The sequence below is a fragment of the Styela clava genome, chromosome 11, assembly GCF_964204865.1.
Source record: "Styela clava chromosome 11, kaStyClav1.hap1.2, whole genome shotgun sequence".
In the NCBI taxonomy this organism is placed as follows: Eukaryota; Metazoa; Chordata; class Ascidiacea; order Stolidobranchia; family Styelidae; genus Styela; species Styela clava.
The window spans coordinates 6890922-6907728 of record NC_135260.1 but is presented as its reverse complement, the minus strand read 5'-3'; the positions used below and the strand labels follow the sequence as shown (position 1 = coordinate 6907728).

Sequence of the window (16807 nt, the reverse complement as noted above, 5' to 3'; positions counted from 1 at the left end):
TTCACAAAACAATGAAAGTAAAGCGCTGTATCGAGTTAAAAGTAAGAGCTATGAACCTGTTGATCGAAAAAGACTAAGTTCTCTTGCCTCATTTTAAATGTATCATTTCGAATTAATTTTTGATTTCTCAGGTTTACAAACGCAATTACCTCTTTCATAATCTGATATTTATTCTAGAATTGAGAACGTTGCGTCTCCGTTTTCTTATTATGAGAAGCACTCCACTTTTATTTTTTGTAAAGGTTTCGCAATTTCTAATTGCAAAAAATTCAAAGTCAATAAATCTTGCACAAAATGCAGTTTGCTGTAAACAACCTCAAACCTTGAACGTTTGTTGATAAAATAATAGATACATATTTCAAATAATCTTCATTTGTGCAACACAAACAACGACGCAAAAAACTTTCCCTCACTCACATTTTCAAATTTTCAAGAATTACCAATAAATTACTTATTTTGTGCTAAACTGTATCGCACTGTTGTCTATTACATAGGTTCTCAAAGTGCTCCGTACGGAGCCCCAGGGCTCCGCGAGAGAAATCCAGGGGCTCCGTGAGCTATTCGATTACTTTTCAAAATAATGACTTGGCTAATTTTGTAACTGCTCAAAGAAGCAATAACAGCTTTGATAAAATTTGACAACAATATAGCCTCGAAAAATGGCAAAGATGCGGAATTAAAAAATCACATTATTTATAAGCTGGAGCGCAGCCAGGATTCTTAAGAGGTGGGATTTGAATCGGAAATTTCCGCGCAACATTCTTTGCGATTATAAAAAAACGGATAACGAGATTTCTGTTGCGTAAAATATTCAATGCATGGCCGTTAAAGTGTCTTGTCGTAATATTTCAATTGTACTCATAGTTACTCACGTTTCATTCGAGATTACTATCAGGATTACTGAAATGAAAGAATACTATTCTAAAATAACATAGAATACGTGATAAACTGCCAACTATAAATAAATTGGAGTCGTATTTTTGCGATATTGGAATTTGTCAAACTTGATTTGTTCTTTTGCACTTGAGATTATAATTAAGCAAGATATCGCCGTTTAAAAACTCACAAGATCTGGGCAAAATACGAACGAATAAAATTTATTTTAATGCATGCGGCTCCGTCGGTAGAATAAAAAAAGATAAATCGCGCACACAGTTGACTGTGTTTCGATTTCGCAGTTACTATACGATGAATAACCGAAGAAAACCTAACATAACACCAAATTTTGTGATTTACAATGCCTATAAAAGCGTTTTTAATCTGACGTGAGTCTGCTAAAACCAAACATATAGTGTGATCTTTTATTTTAAGTTTTAATATTTTAGAATGCCGTTTTTCAATCAAGAAATTTGCGTTGCGGATTTACCTCTTTATTATTAATTATCATTTTTAGCACTTCGTCGCCGATGACTATATGGTAACATGTTTTTCACATAAAACTCATAATTCCCCACGAGAACAAAAAAGCAATTATCGTCGTCATCGTGGAACAATACATGTATATGCCAAAGAAAATTTTTGATTTAGGGAGAATAAACACCGGCGTAAAGATGTTTAAAAACATGCCATGCTGACGAAAACTATCGGTGATTGTGACAAAATGCAATCGCGCACGTTATTAGCGGCCTTCCGAAAATGTCAAAAGGGAAAAGATTCGACCCCTAGTTTAATATGTTTGTCAAGTGTCAAATTTACAGCTTTAGTAAGAGTATATATAATTTATCTTTGAAATTGAGATTTATTTATGACTTGCATTAACCCTATTAAAAAAGGTTCATCATTTAAATTAAGTAAAGTACGTTTAACTTGCTCAGGAATATTAATCTGAAAGTAACAATTTTAACATTTATTTTGGGGCTCCGTGAATAATAGTCAACCTTTTCAAGGGCTCCGCAACACAAAAAGTTTGAGAACCCCTGGTCTATTAAGTCATAATCATTACATCTTTTTTCGATCATAAACAGCTAAATGCGAGAAATATTAGTATACTTAGCCATGTATACACTTTAGTTCAGGGTGGTCCAAACCCAGGCTGGCGGGCTACATGTGGCTCGCCGCTTCATTCTCTGTGGCCCGCGTCGCATTTGCGGCTAGGTAAACAAAAAATCGCATTTGGTGTTGTTTTGTCATAAAAATAACCAGAAAAATCTTTTTACATATTGTTACATCACTTGTGTCGCCGAATTGACAAGTGTTATTGTCAGCTGAGTCAACTGACGAAGTTGAATAATGTGTCTGGCGAGTTTGAATTGTTAACTGGCTTTCTATAGTTTTGGTCGGGAATATATGCTAACAATATTGGCATCATAGAAAACTAAAAATCGAATGAGGAATCTATTAGCCTAGGTCAACTATGCCTGATAACTAAATATTCATGTTATGGTCAAACAAAATAATCCTAGCCGGGTGGTTTTTGCAACTTGCCTAAACAGTATTACAAAAAATGCTGCCTATATGTCAGAAAATTCAATAATTACCCTCATGTATCTCAAATTTGGTAAAATTCAGTAATCAATCAATCTGCAGTTATTTTGTAAACATAACTTGAAAAGAAAGCTGACCAATTCAAACATATATTTTACTGAATATGGGAGGGAAACTATGACACTTCCTCCGTTATGAAGAGTTCAAAAGTTCACATAGCATTGTTTAATCGTGGATAATTCTCCAAGCTTCAAGGTGTTCGGTGGTTGGTGCTTCGTGCTAAGTTTGAGTATCTTGTAATCGCAGTTTCCAAACTCCGAGGTGTTTGGTGGTTCCAATAAGGGATGATCATGTGCGAGAGGATTGCTGAACCCCTCACTATCACGTAACCGCTTTTCGATTACGGCTTCCTCACCATCTAGTCTGTGTATCTGAAACAAATAACTGCTCAACTATTTCTGAATCCAACATGAACGGGTATATAGGCCACTGAGGGGGTTCACTATATGATTTAAATGTCTCATTGGCATTCTACTCCCACGTGATAAATATTAAAAGGTAGCAACCACTTGAATCCCCCTTTGACCACTTGACCCCCACAATAGCTGTGTCAAAGTCAACTCTAACCGTGAGTTGTGTGGTAAATTTACTTTTTTCGTTGACAGCTATCATGCGTTGAGAGCGTGGATTCTAAAAGTTGGAATAAAGTTTAATAGCGTTCATGGTAATTACTCAATAATGAATCAGGCAATGATCACACACACGGAAGCTAGAAATATGAGTGATTATGCAACATCTCCGTTCATTCTCACACGATTTTTTTTTTATATTTTTTCTATATTTTGGATATGTCAGAAATACTGCAACGTCATTCGGTACTCCGATTTCAAAATTGATTGGTTGACCAGGGGTGGGCAATTGCTTTTCCGAGTGGGCTAATTACATGTTATGAACTTAGTTACTGGGCCAAGGACTGAAAACTCGATAGGAAAAACTATGAATAAAAAACAGTTTATTTACAACAGCTAGGCTAACGTTTATATAATAAGCATAATGTAACAATCGGGATTATTATGACGCAATTTTCATCGATATTTTCAACGGAAAAATCATATTCATAAAAACTATTTAAGCATTCGCAAGTGGGCCGGATGAAACACTTCGGTGGACCACGGGCCGTAATTGGCACACCCATGTATCAAACACACGCGAACAATATTTTTGTCAGAAATCTACCTTGTGTGGGAATTACAAGGAGGGAATCTAACCCGAATCCAACTATATCAGATTATAGCTGCGGTTCTTAACTCTTCAGAAATTTACTTAGATTGCTAGGTTTACCCACAATGCATCCAGTAAAGCTCATTTCTTGGAAAAAGAAATAACAACTTACTTCATTGTATTCATTTTATGTGACGGCTGCCTTTATTTATTGGCAACTATAGCTGTTCAATGTCTGATTGAGCGCAGTGATTTTCCCGCACTACTCTCATATAGGGTGAACGCCCCCTTAAAATTTCAAACACCCCGCAAGTGATGGGTCGTAACTTCGGCAAAATTTAATTCTAATTATGATAGGTTTTTATAGTATTTTGACTTTCAATCCCCCCTTTTATTTACCACTGCTATGAAAGGTCGCTTATAATCTTTTTAAGTGGTAGAAAGTGTGAATTGGGATAAAATTGACACGATAATTCGCACACAAAGAAGATTTCTCACATAAATGTTGTATGACCGCGCTTGCTTGATTCGTCACAAAGCCAATTTAATTTAAATTCATAGCACCAAAATTATGCGGCAATTTTTCGACTTATGGTAAATATTTATTTAAATGGGGGGGGGGGTGTAACGTTGAGTGTCTGTAACTACAGTTAAACTACACAGCAATGCTAATGTCTCCTTGATAGCGCGATGGCCGAGTCGTTGGAGCGTTGTTTCACATGTCGGGTTCAAATTCCATACCCACTTCCTAACCCAGAGTGTGATAAATTGGGGAGGCAATTCTGAGGAGGAAAAATTATTCATTTTATCGTCATTGGAAGTCTGCGATTCCGACTCTTTGAGTTACAAATCACGTGATATAGCGTAAACCTTGCATATTTTCGAAGGAGAAAAATCTAACCTGTTTCATGTTCAAGAATCGCGATATTACAATGCATTTTTACCTGGGATATGCCAGTTTTTGAAAGGGCTTTGATTAAAATTATAAACAGAATATCTTACTGATATATTTAGTGTTAAATTCACGTTGCGCTGTTCGGAAAAAAAGTGAATGATTGACGTGAACTTCCGCGATTTTTTTAAAGGATAATGATCTCATATAATCACTAATGTATTTCGGGAATGCGACACTTCGAAATCATGGTGTTACTCATGAACAATACAACGGAAATTTGGTTCAACGATAGCTGGAATTGCACAGGAAGTTTAAATAACATTGGTTACTCTTTTCCGAGTAGTGAGTGAGCTTGCATAGGATAAATTCCGATGCGAATAGGCCAAAGCTTCATTCTAACCTACGTTGTTCGGGAATCGAGTTTCATTGAAGAAAAGTTGACGAAATTCTTGGATTCGAAATGAAGTTTCCGATTCGACATAGTTTCATCAGACTAATACTGTTGATGGAGGCTTGTTTATTGATTAAAGGTCAGTATAACCGTGCATGCTTTGTTGGGTTTGCTTGTTTGCCTGTGTTTTGCTTTTTGGGGGCGCACTATACTATAATTAATTTTCTTTAGATATTTGCTACGACGCTGGCGAGGTAATCCTTACTTTACGTAGTAGTTTTGCATCAGTAAATCAGGCAGGATAATTGAGCTGCTCTAAATGAAGCTGCACAGTGCATATTTGTGCATAAATAAAAATTTTGTGCCAAAATTTCATAATGTTAGCGCTGTTTTTTTAACAGGCTATTATTAATTGCTGGTTTCACTAAAGCAAGAAAATAAAATAAATATTTAAAAATCTCCCCGGCGATTTTAAACTATAAAATTTAGTGATTTGTACATTGGGTTAGTTCTTTAGAAAGTATATAAAGCAGGGGTGTGCAACCTTTCATACAGGAGGGGGAAAATACAAATAACAGGGTGAAACCGCGGGCCGCACCGGGCTGTTTGCTTTGAACAAGCTAGATGTTATAGACATAGATAATAAATTGATTGGACTCAGGAATACCATTTGCAAAGCAAAGGGATTGGAATTACACCCACGTACTAAATTTAAAAACCGTTAAATTAAAATTCGTTTCTTGGGCTGCACAGTGAACATTCAAATTCAAAATTAACACTTCTCCGCGGGCAGCACATTTTTTCCTTGTGGGCCGCATTTGGCCTGCGGGTCCGAGGTTGCACACTCTTGATATAAAGAATCCCCAAAATCAGGTCATTGATATTTAAACAGCTTGAACGTTTCATACTCTTCCTGGTATAGAATCCAGAAATGTAGCGTAACCGTGAACTGAAACAGTTCTTTTGACATATTTCGAATCTGTTTTCTCGCGTCACAGCTGCCATATTTGTATCAGAAGAAATATTTATTTATTCCGGCGTAGGGGAGGCCACTATGACGGTGTAATAATATGTCGAACCTCGGTTTCTCGATGAAGGTTAAATCGACATTTGAATATCAAATAATGATTTTTCATATGATAGATTTTTTCTCGAATACCTCGTTTATTGTGTCACGTATTGGATGCTTTGCTGTACCGTCAACAAGGTTGGGTTTACCGGGCAAAGTAGGCTGAAGCCTAGGGGCTTCAAATCTTGGGGGCCTCAGCATTCAACTTTGAACTGTTATTTATTTTCAAGTCGTTTTTATATTGTAAAAGATTGTTCTAGAATAAAACCGGTTTAGCATTTTATTATGCTTATATTAATCAAGTGAATTCTCGTCCCAAATATTTACTGTTTTAAAAATTAAAAACAGTGAAATATTGAATTTGTTAAAATTGGAATACGATACTCCGGTTTCATGGCGTTTTGTTGCGGTCAGAATTTCTTAATCAACTATCTAATCTACTTGGGCGATTCGCGTGGTAGTTTGTCAGTAGCTAAAAAACCACGCAATTTATTCATGATGTCATAATATATTTTTATTGTTTGAGAGGAGCCTCACGAACGGCGCAGCCTAGGCTCATTATCGTCTAAATCCCACCCTGAACGTAGATCTTACTGAATGACCCCTTCTTCATTGTAAAACTATTTTGGTTTTGAAATCTCCGATGAGAGGATTTCATCATTTGAAACGTTTTGTTTTTTAAACTTAAATTTTAAATATCGTCATATACACTCAAATATTCAAAGTGAAAAATCGCGATTAGGGGGCGTGGTGGCCCATTGGTGAAGCGTTTGGCTCGGATATTTTGTCATTGCGGGGTGAAAATCTCATTTTAACTTCATACCCACGACTTCACCCGGAGTGATGTAAATTGAGTAAGCAATGCCGAATCAACAAGATGACTGCCTATCCAAAATACAGCAGTTGATTACGTATAAGTGATCGCTCGCTTTTTTCACTTCTGAACCGATCAGTGTACATGACGATATGAGAGCTTGAGCCTTGTTTGGGTAGGAAAGCGTATAAAGGAAGCATCAAACTTTGTGGAATTCAACCTTCCTGAGTTTATTGCTTGCAAAAAAATTGAAACGATTTTCAGAAACCAGAAATTGAATCGCGGTGATCGGTCAGAACTTCGCCCATGCCCACAAGACCGCTAAACATTGTAAGGTTCCCCAATGGCGGGCGTTATAATTCAAATTTGATTCGACCAATCATCATCGAGGAAAATAGTGCGTTCGCATGACGTGGGTAGCAGTATGAAATTAAATAGAGAATGAGCGAATGCGCGCCCTAAGGTAATAGGTACTGATTTAGTCTCGATATGGAAAAATTCAGTAATACAACTTTCGTTTATCTGTTATAAACTTAGTCTAAAACGGTCATTCTGCTCTATTTTTAATTTCAATATTCTCTTGCAGGAGAGGATTGCAGGATGGCCATGGTTTGCGACGGGAAACCTACCTGGAAAGATGTTAATAAGGTGATAGCGTTAGTAGTAATTTTTATATTGGAGGTATTATTTGCAGGAATTGAACTGTTCTGTTTGAAATCTGAAAAAAATGAGGAACTTTAATTTTTTAGCAATTTTTTTCATCGATCTATGAGTACCGGAGGTTTGAAACTTATTTTAATCGATACCTCATCCCAGATTTTAAGTTTTCCATTTAATTCATGGGAACACTTTTTCACGGGAACACTTACCCAGCAGCTAAAGCTTCCATGTCCATATATTTAAACATTTCTCCTTTGTTCTATTTCAGATACGACAGTGCACAAAGGAAGAAAAGGAAGCTTTGGACGGTTCGTGTCACAATATGGTTTTCATCGAAATACTTTTGCTAGTTTTTCCATATTTGTCAAACGGTCTGATAGCAAAATTGCCCCCGAACAATCGTTTTATTAAAAAAATTTCAATCATTTTATATTTTTATCGCGCCATTTTTAACAATCAAATCATGACGTGTAGTTTAGCAATACCCATCTCATATTCTTATTTTTAATCAGATAGAGATGGGTACATCTTCCAACAAAAAAACTCACTGATAATGGATTGTGAAACTGAGGGCTCAATTTAATATCTTTTTATATTTATTTTTTGCAGCTTTAACAGAACAAGTAGACGACACCAAAAAGATGTTCAATCAATTACGAAAAACGTTGGAAGATTCAAATACGAACTCTGTGCCGCCCTCTGTTGTTGGTGTCAAAGAAACGACCACTCCCCAGGGTAAGAAACTCTAAGTCTTTTGCCATCGCATGTATTAGAATAGATATCCAAAAATTGCTTCTCAGTCATAGTAATTATTAATACGCGATTATGCGAAAACGATGAAAAAGAAAAATTATGCACTTTCATTCACTGTCTCATTCTTTCCTTAACACTTTCGATGCCAAGATCAGTTTTTTCAATTTTACCGTTCCGTGCCAAGGTGAAAACGAGAGAGTTCTCTCCTATTCATTCTCTCTCGTATTTAGTTTTTGATTCATCGGGAAAGGGGCGAACCCAGCGGTGTCATCAGTTATCGTTCATTCCGACACTTCAGTCGTAGGTGAAAGAACTCACCTACACACGCGTATCTTGTCGGAATTGCTCTCTCATGCTATTATAACATAAGTTGATGATAACTTGTCTTGATCTCTCATTGCGATAAAGATTCAATTCGAACATTTTATTCAGCAATCAGAATCATTTTATTATACGAAAATATCAAATTTGAACAAAGAAAACAAAATCGTTTACTAGCATAAAAATATATCCTTCATTCGCTATATATTCCAATAACATTAATAATGGCCAATTATTGTCACTCACAAGGATAACATATTGCAAAATAAACAAAGTAGTCACATTGCATATTCATACAACTGTAACACATATGTATCTCTATGACCTCGTCACCATTACAATACGTCGAAAGTATTGAAATCGGCCTCTTATCTTGCCATAGTAGTGCGAGTAATTGTTCTTTTCGTATTGAGATGATTTCCCCTTTCTTTAGTTTTGTTTTTATTTCTGCTGGAAGTCCCTTCCGGTTTGCCGTGACTGTTCCCGTTATCGGTGTTTTCCTTCGCTGCAATTCCTCGGCTAATGCGACATAGTTATAGAGTCTAAATTAAAAATGAATATAATAAAAATTGGTTGTGATAAAACAGTTTATGCAATTGATTGATATATCCGACAATGATTCGTTATCTAAAATAGAACGCAGTATGGCGCCGAGACGTAAATTATCTAATTTGTCTTATCAATACCGAATAATCAACATACCTATCAACAAATACGTGATATCCTCTATCCAGATGACTTTCCATTAGTTGCAAAACTAAATTCGAAGTTTTTGTGACGCCGGGTGGAAGTTGTTCCAAGTTTGGATTACCATAATCTATTTTTACATTGAAAATGTATCCAGTTGTTGAATCAGCAATCGATCTAGCAATGATGCCCCATTTAACCGGTTTGTTTGGCATATATCTTCTGAATGAAACTCTTCCTTTATATGCAATCATGGTTTCATCGGTTCAGTCAGTAAACGATTCGTGGGTTCAGTCAGTAAACGATGAAATTCGAAGTCTTTACTTGCCTCGGCAAACATTTCATTCAATCTGGTATTTATAGCGAGCAAATACTTATTTGTGTTGATATTTGAACTAATATTGGCGTGCAAATGAAGTATTTCCAAATGCAATTTCAATATTCATTATACGCATCCGGTGTCTCTAAGTTGACATAATAAAAAGGTTTAAAGCTTCATCGAAATTCATCAGTTGATCTGTCAAGAACACGATTTTCCGAAATTGTCATCTCACGCAATTTGCTACGCAAGTCGTCTCGACTGCACGTAGTCCCGTCTTCGTGGCGCCAGACACGTGATCGCTATTGCGTAGCTACGTAATCAGTACGCCATGGCTGCTTATTGAACTTGTTCATCCGACACAAAGTCGTAGGATTGCATATTTTGCTATAATTATGGTTATACAATAGCTACGGAAGTAATTCAATATGAGCTGAAAGCATACGAGGGGCTCTGTGTTATTGGTAATATATTTCCCACTAAATTACTATATCTCGGATCATATCTCACTGACAAGTAGAAAAATATATGTTCCGAATAATATCAATTTCTCACTTTATTATTTCAAAATGTAACATATCACCTCTCAGGACGATAAAATTTGCTTTCGTTGCAGATGTCCGTCAATCCGTTACCCAAAAATGATAAAAAATTAAAAAAACGTTCAAAAATACCAACATTTTGAATCATTTCATCGTCCTGCCAATAAGACGACGATCATGCATATAAAAATATTCGAATTATTTCACGGTTTAGTAATGTTTTTCTACATCTTCGTAACATGATTGATAATATTATCATCTCTCCTCACACCTTTCAATCATTTCACCGTAAAAAGTTGAAACCGTGTGTTGGCGTCAGTCGGTCTCGTACAAATTTTTGATGATAATTTGCGGCTAATATGTACCTCGGCCATGCTAAATAAGTTGATAATTTACTTCATGGCAGACCCTCCTTCCATCTTGGTATTTCTTGAATGACGCGATTGGCTGACGACGTCATTCTTTCCCCCTAACTTGACAACAAGAGAGAGAGAGAGAGAAGAAAAAAAAGACGGCAAATACCTGAACTCGACCTTCTTCTATCTATTAAACTTTTTCCGTTTCGAATGACGTATATATACGTCATTTTGCATTGATGGCACGGAACGGTTGGCGCCAAATGACGTATATATACGTCCTTGGCATCGAAAGTGTTAAAGTAACTAAAACTATAAATCTTGCTTTAAACTTGTAATATAAACTAGCTTTTTCACACAGGAAACCAAAACAAGGAAACTTCTTCGTCCCAAACTTCAACCGTCTCTGCCACATCCCCGTGGTCAACAAAGGATGCCTTTCTCTCTACTGTGCTCCCACAAACTACAAAAGTCGAACACAGTACAGGTTGGTATGGCCTTCTCTTTCTCGTTTTTCACTCGGACAATATTTCTCCCCTAAACGCTTTTTAGGACGAGTCAAATATCTTAATTCTGAATTCCCAGCACCTGAAGTCCAGAACAGGAAAAATTGCGATGGTTTCGAGCAAAGTAGATCATTATGTATTAGTAATTGTCTTGTCTAGCGCTTTGTTTGAAGTGAGATGGGAAGACGAATGGCAAAATCACTAAATGTTTTAGAGTAAAGATTACAGAGTACAGAGTAAAATTGCCCCCAGATTAGGGTTGCCATACCGTCCGGAAAATTCCGGACATGTCCTGAATTTAGGGTTAAATTTTGCGTCCGGAAAGAATTTGAAAAATGCTCAAATGTCCGGAATCCGGAATTTTACTGCATCTGTAATCGTACTGTGCACACTGCTAATACAGAACATTGTTATTTCGTTCCGTGCGCATATTTTTACTACGAGGTCATGAAAATAGCCAAGCACTGTCCGGAATTTTGCTTTTTCAAATTTGGTGACCCTACTCCAGATGGCGTCCATAGTCTGACAGTTGCCTCGCTTTATGCCCTTTGAGGCTGTCGTTTTGACGTGCTACTCTCACTCTCAAAAACTCTCTCAAAATTAATAATAAAGTATAGAAACAATTTTGGGTTCAAAGGTCAAACGTCTATTCTGCTCCAGTTCAACGTATTTTTTATCCAATAATTTGACTCGGATGTACTGAACAGTATTTAAAGTCACAAAAACACTCTCAAAATTAATGACAAAGTATAAACATAATGGTTGGGGGTCAAAGGTCAAACGTCCATTCTGCTCTAATTCAACGTATTTTTTAGTCAATAATTTTACTCGGATTTACTGAGCAATTTGACAGTATCTGAAGTTAGTCATTTGCAATTTTGCGGGCTTTTAATTTAAGTTTGAGAATGAATCTAATTTCTGTAAGTAGTTTTCAAAACTTTCTCCAAGACCTGATTGACCACACGAAAGGCTGTGACGGGTTGTAGTTTTCACCGTCCAGGATCTTAATCTGACATCTGCACAATCAGACAATGGGCGACCTACGGCTTGCGGGCCAAATCAGACCTGTTGGGTAATTTAATCTGGCCCGTCTAATGCTGCCACAACCAAAATAGGATAGGATTTACATATTTACCTCGGGGAGAGGAAAGCCGGCTTAACCACGGCCTCTCGTCCTGGTACCGTACCAGGGTTGCCAGATCCCAGCAATCAAAAAAAGCCATACCAACACATAAAAAAAAAAACAGAAAAAGCCAACAACGACCAAAGAAAGAGAGGGGTACATATCTTCCAACAAAAAATTCACTGATAATGAATTGTGAAACCGAAGGCTCAATTTAATATATTTTTATATTTATTTTTCGCAGCTTTAACAGAACAAGTAGACGAGACGAAAAATATGCTCTATCAATTACGAAAAACTTCGGAAGATTTAAACACGAACTCAGTGCCGCCCTCTGTTGTTGGTGTCAAAGAAACGACCACTCTCCAGGGTAAGAAAATCTAAGTCTTTCGCCATCGCATGCATTAGAATATATATCCAAAAAGTCTTCCTCAGTCATAGTAATTATTAATACGGCGATTATGCGAAAACGATGAAAAGGAAAAATTTTGCACTGCCATTCACTGTCTCATTCTTTCCTTAAAGTACCTAAAACTATAAATCTTGCTTTAAACTTGTAATATAAACTAGCTTTTTCACACAGGATACAAAGACAAGGAAACTTCTTCTGCCCAAGCTTCAACCGTTCCTGCCACATCCCCGTGGTCAACAAAGGAAGCCTTTCTTTCTACTGTACTCCCACAAACTACAAAAGTCGAACACAGTACAGGTTGGTATGGCTTTCTCGTTTTTCACTCGGACAATATTTTTCCCCTAAACGCTTTTTAGGACGAGTCAAATATCTTAATTTTGAATTCCCAGCACCTGAAGTCCAGAACAGGCAAAAATTCTGATGGTTTCGAGCAAAGTAGATCCTTATGTATTAGTAATTGTCTTGTCTAGCGCTTTGTTTGAAGTGAGATGGGAAGACGAATCGCAAAATCATTAAATGTATTGACTTGATTATAAGATAAGATATCAACGTGTTCGCCTAAGATTATTCTTGAAAAATGATTTTCTTTATCCCCGCAAGGCGCCCTAATATAGGACAGAGTAAAATTGACTCCAGACGGCGTCCATAGTCTGACAGTTGCCTCGCTTTATGCCCTTTGGGGCTGTCGTTTTGACGTGCTACTCTCACTCTCAAAAACTCTATCAAAATTAATAAAAAGTATAGAAATAATTTTGTGGTCAAAGGTCAAACGTCAATTCTGCTCCAGTTCAACGTATTTTTTATCCAATAATTTTACTCGGATGTACTGAGCAGTCTGACAGTATCTGAAGTTAGTCATTTGCAATTTTTCCAGAATCTACATTCGACACAATACAATCAGTCAAACTGACATCTAGCCTATATTAAAAAGTTTTAAAAAAAAATATCAAGCGGACAGCATTATTTTACCATTCAATATATACAATACAGAGTGCCGCTTCAGTATGTGATATACCTACATGTTTCTACTTAACACTCTCCATGTCACGATCAGTTTTTTATTTTTTTTTTTACCGTTCCGTGCCAAAGTGAAAACGAGAGAGTTCTCTCCTATTTAGTCTCTCTCGTATTGAGTTTTTAATTGATCGGGAAAGGGGCGAAGCTAGTAGTGTCATCAGTTTTCGTTCATTCCGACACATCAGTCGTAGGTGAAAGAACTCACTTACGCAGGCGTATCTTGCCGGAATTGCTCTCTCATGCTAAATTTCTCCGAGACCTTATCAATAATACAACAAATATTTTGAAATATTGACTATTTTCAACGCCTATATTTATTTACATTGAGTGACATTTCAAATGAAATAAAAAATCTTCCTTCTTCACAATATGCTTGATAATATGATCTATCAAATCCTTGAGTCATTTTACGTGAAAAAGTTGAAACCAGGTGTGCTGGCGCCAATCGGACACAAAACATTTTTTTATATTTTTATTTACGGCCATTTAGGATGTACATCGGCCATGCTAGATAAGTTGATAGTTTAGTGCATGGTAGGCGCTAACTTCACCAAACCATAATTCGAATGAGGCAATATATTGACTACGTCAGTGATCCTATAACGTTTTTGACATGAAAAATTCCTCGATTGGATTATTGTAAGCACCACCACACAGCACAGAGTTGCTTAGAGTTGATAAAATTGTTCAAATCACCTAATGGCTTCAGTTATTTATACTAATATTTCGTTCCAACGTAGCAAATATGTATATGTTTGGCAATAATGCAATTAATACAATAAAATTAATTTTTTAATATTTTGCTTTTTAATATTACCAAAAATATACAGAAAACTTACTATACAAAGCTGCAGATTGCTCGGAATACAGAGAAAATTTATCTCGACTTGGACGAAGAGTTTCTGCAGGAAAAGAAACAATTAATATTACGTTAGATGGAGAGATTGCAAATGTTAATTGCGATTTTGATGAATCGAACGCATGGACAGTAAGAATATTAAATTATTTGATCATTGTCTGAACAGGTTCCTCCGAACTAAATTTAGAAGAAGACTGAAACCTCGATTTGAAAAGTGGACATACGTTTGTGTAACTACTTGATATTGACTAAATCAGATTTCATAGCATCATAAAAAAAAAATTGCTCGATAGCCATTCAAGATTATGAATAATAAGAAACCGCAATAGGCTTGTGCTAGCCCTCTCATCCTTGAATTAACGCGAATCTTGAGATCAGATTTAATTTACATGTGAAATTTCTTTAACTGAAAATTTCGACTTTTTTCGTATTGAATTAGGTAAGGCGCGTCATTGATGATTGAAGGAGCCCAGAATCTTTTACTTAGCTATTGCGGAAAACAAAAAAATATGTCTGAGATGTATATGGCCATTTATTACATCTGATATACAAAAAATAGCTGTTACAAAATTCCTTTTTTAAATCCATTATAATTAGTTATTTTAACCAATGTTTTATGATATGACAATTTTTGTGTTTTTATTGAAAAAATAAACTTTTCCATATTTTCTCGAAGGTTATTCAACGTAGAATGGATGGAAGTGTCGATTTTTACAGAGGATGGGAGGATTACAAAAATGGCTTCGGAAATCCTGATGGAGAGTTATGGCTGGGTAAAAAGCTTATTTTGTAAACATTTTATGCCTGAAATATCATAATAAAATTGGCATAAAACAATTATCGTATGAAAAAAATATTTGAATGCTTGAAGTTTAACTATTGTTTTTTATTGTATTTTTTAAATTTGGTATTTTTTTATCAGGTCTAGATAAGCTCCACAAAATGACTTCAAGAAAAAGCTATAGTTTACGAATTGATCTTTTAAACTGGGAAGGCGAAAGAAGATATGCAGCTTACAGGTCTCATGTTATTTTATCTTAAGAATACTATTTTTCACTTCTGAACATGCGCGCAAAGCATATTTAATATTCACTCACTTCCGATGTCGTGACTCTTCATTTTTGGTGTATGCTTCAATATATAGGTATTCAGATATAGTATAAGTCCTATTTTCGGTGGATGTGCAAAGCGCGTCATATTGATAAAGTCTATATTTCGGGAAATAAAAACTATGTTATTAAAACAAAGAAACTGTTTCGGTATTGTCAAACACATGAATTTAGATCCGACTGTGGCTAAAATGAACTATGGGAAAATATTTACTCCTAATGGCATAACAATATCTTCAGGAATTTTTTTTTATATTTTTCTCAAACCCGATAAAAATGACTTACGCAATTTTGTTATTAGCGTGACGATATTATTTAAATTGATGACCTGATTGGCAAACATAAACATTTTTTGCACAATTAATTATTTTATATTTTTAATATGTTCAGTACCTTCCGAATTGGAGACGAAGATTCAAATTATCGTCTCACTGTATCGGGATACTCCGGAAATGCAAAGGATGGGATGAATTATCACAACGCTAAACCATTCACTACCCTTGATAGAGATAATGATGAACGCGACAGTAACTGCGCTGTAACATATCACGGAGCATGGTTGTATAACAGTTGTTATCATGCAAATCTGAATGGAAAATATTACAAAAGTTTGTCAGGGTCTACAGGCAATGGGGTATCTTGGTCACCTTGGGGTGGGGATGCTTATTCCCTCAAATTTGTCGAAATGAAGATTAAGCCAAATTAGCAAGCAGTTTGTTATTATTGACCAAAATCAGATAAATTCCTAACATTAGTAAATAGTTAACTCTATACCTTTTCTATTATGACTCGTACTAAAAAATCATCTTTTCAAGTTTCAACGCCTTATAAATGACTGAATTTGGTGATAGCAATACATTTTAGAAATAAACTTTTTAACATGGTGAAACATCTGTTCTGTGGAGCAGTTGTCCAACTGAGCTTGACACTCAAAGAATATAAAATTTACAAATTCGGAAATTTTTAAACTCAGAATCTTTATACATTTGAAATATTATTGAGTACTCCTGTAGTATGTGGACCAAGATGGCGGACACCGGAACGTAATATGTGTACCAAGGTAGGATTAGACCATAATTTAAGGTACAAATACTACGAGAGTCACTTGGCTAGTCCCCGAACTCGTAATAGAACTGAAATAAAGAAAATTGAAATAAAATATATGACCTAACCTCAACCTGGTACACATACTACGTTCCGGTGTCCGCGAGCTTGGTTCACATACTACGGGAGTACCAATAATTGTATATACCTTTGTATATTTACTTTTTATTCGTGTATTTCATTTTCATTTGTCTATTGGTATCATTAAAAGTTTTAAACTGCGAA

The 16807-nt window shown here is 35.9% G+C and overlaps 1 protein-coding gene across 1 annotated transcript; it reads left to right on the top strand.

Annotated features, from left to right (window-relative positions):
* Window positions 1-4895: 4895 nt before the first annotated feature.
* Window positions 4896-16807, top strand: LOC144429884 (uncharacterized). Its single transcript, XM_078118106.1, has 11 exons — window positions 4896-5070; window positions 7401-7462; window positions 7743-7782; window positions 8084-8209; window positions 10814-10939; window positions 12326-12451; window positions 12665-12790; window positions 14341-14498; window positions 15046-15142; window positions 15292-15388; window positions 15869-16807. Exons 1-11 carry the CDS (start codon window positions 5001-5003, stop codon window positions 16182-16184), a joined length of 1344 nt encoding a protein of 447 aa, XP_077974232.1. The 5' UTR covers window positions 4896-5000; the 3' UTR covers window positions 16185-16807.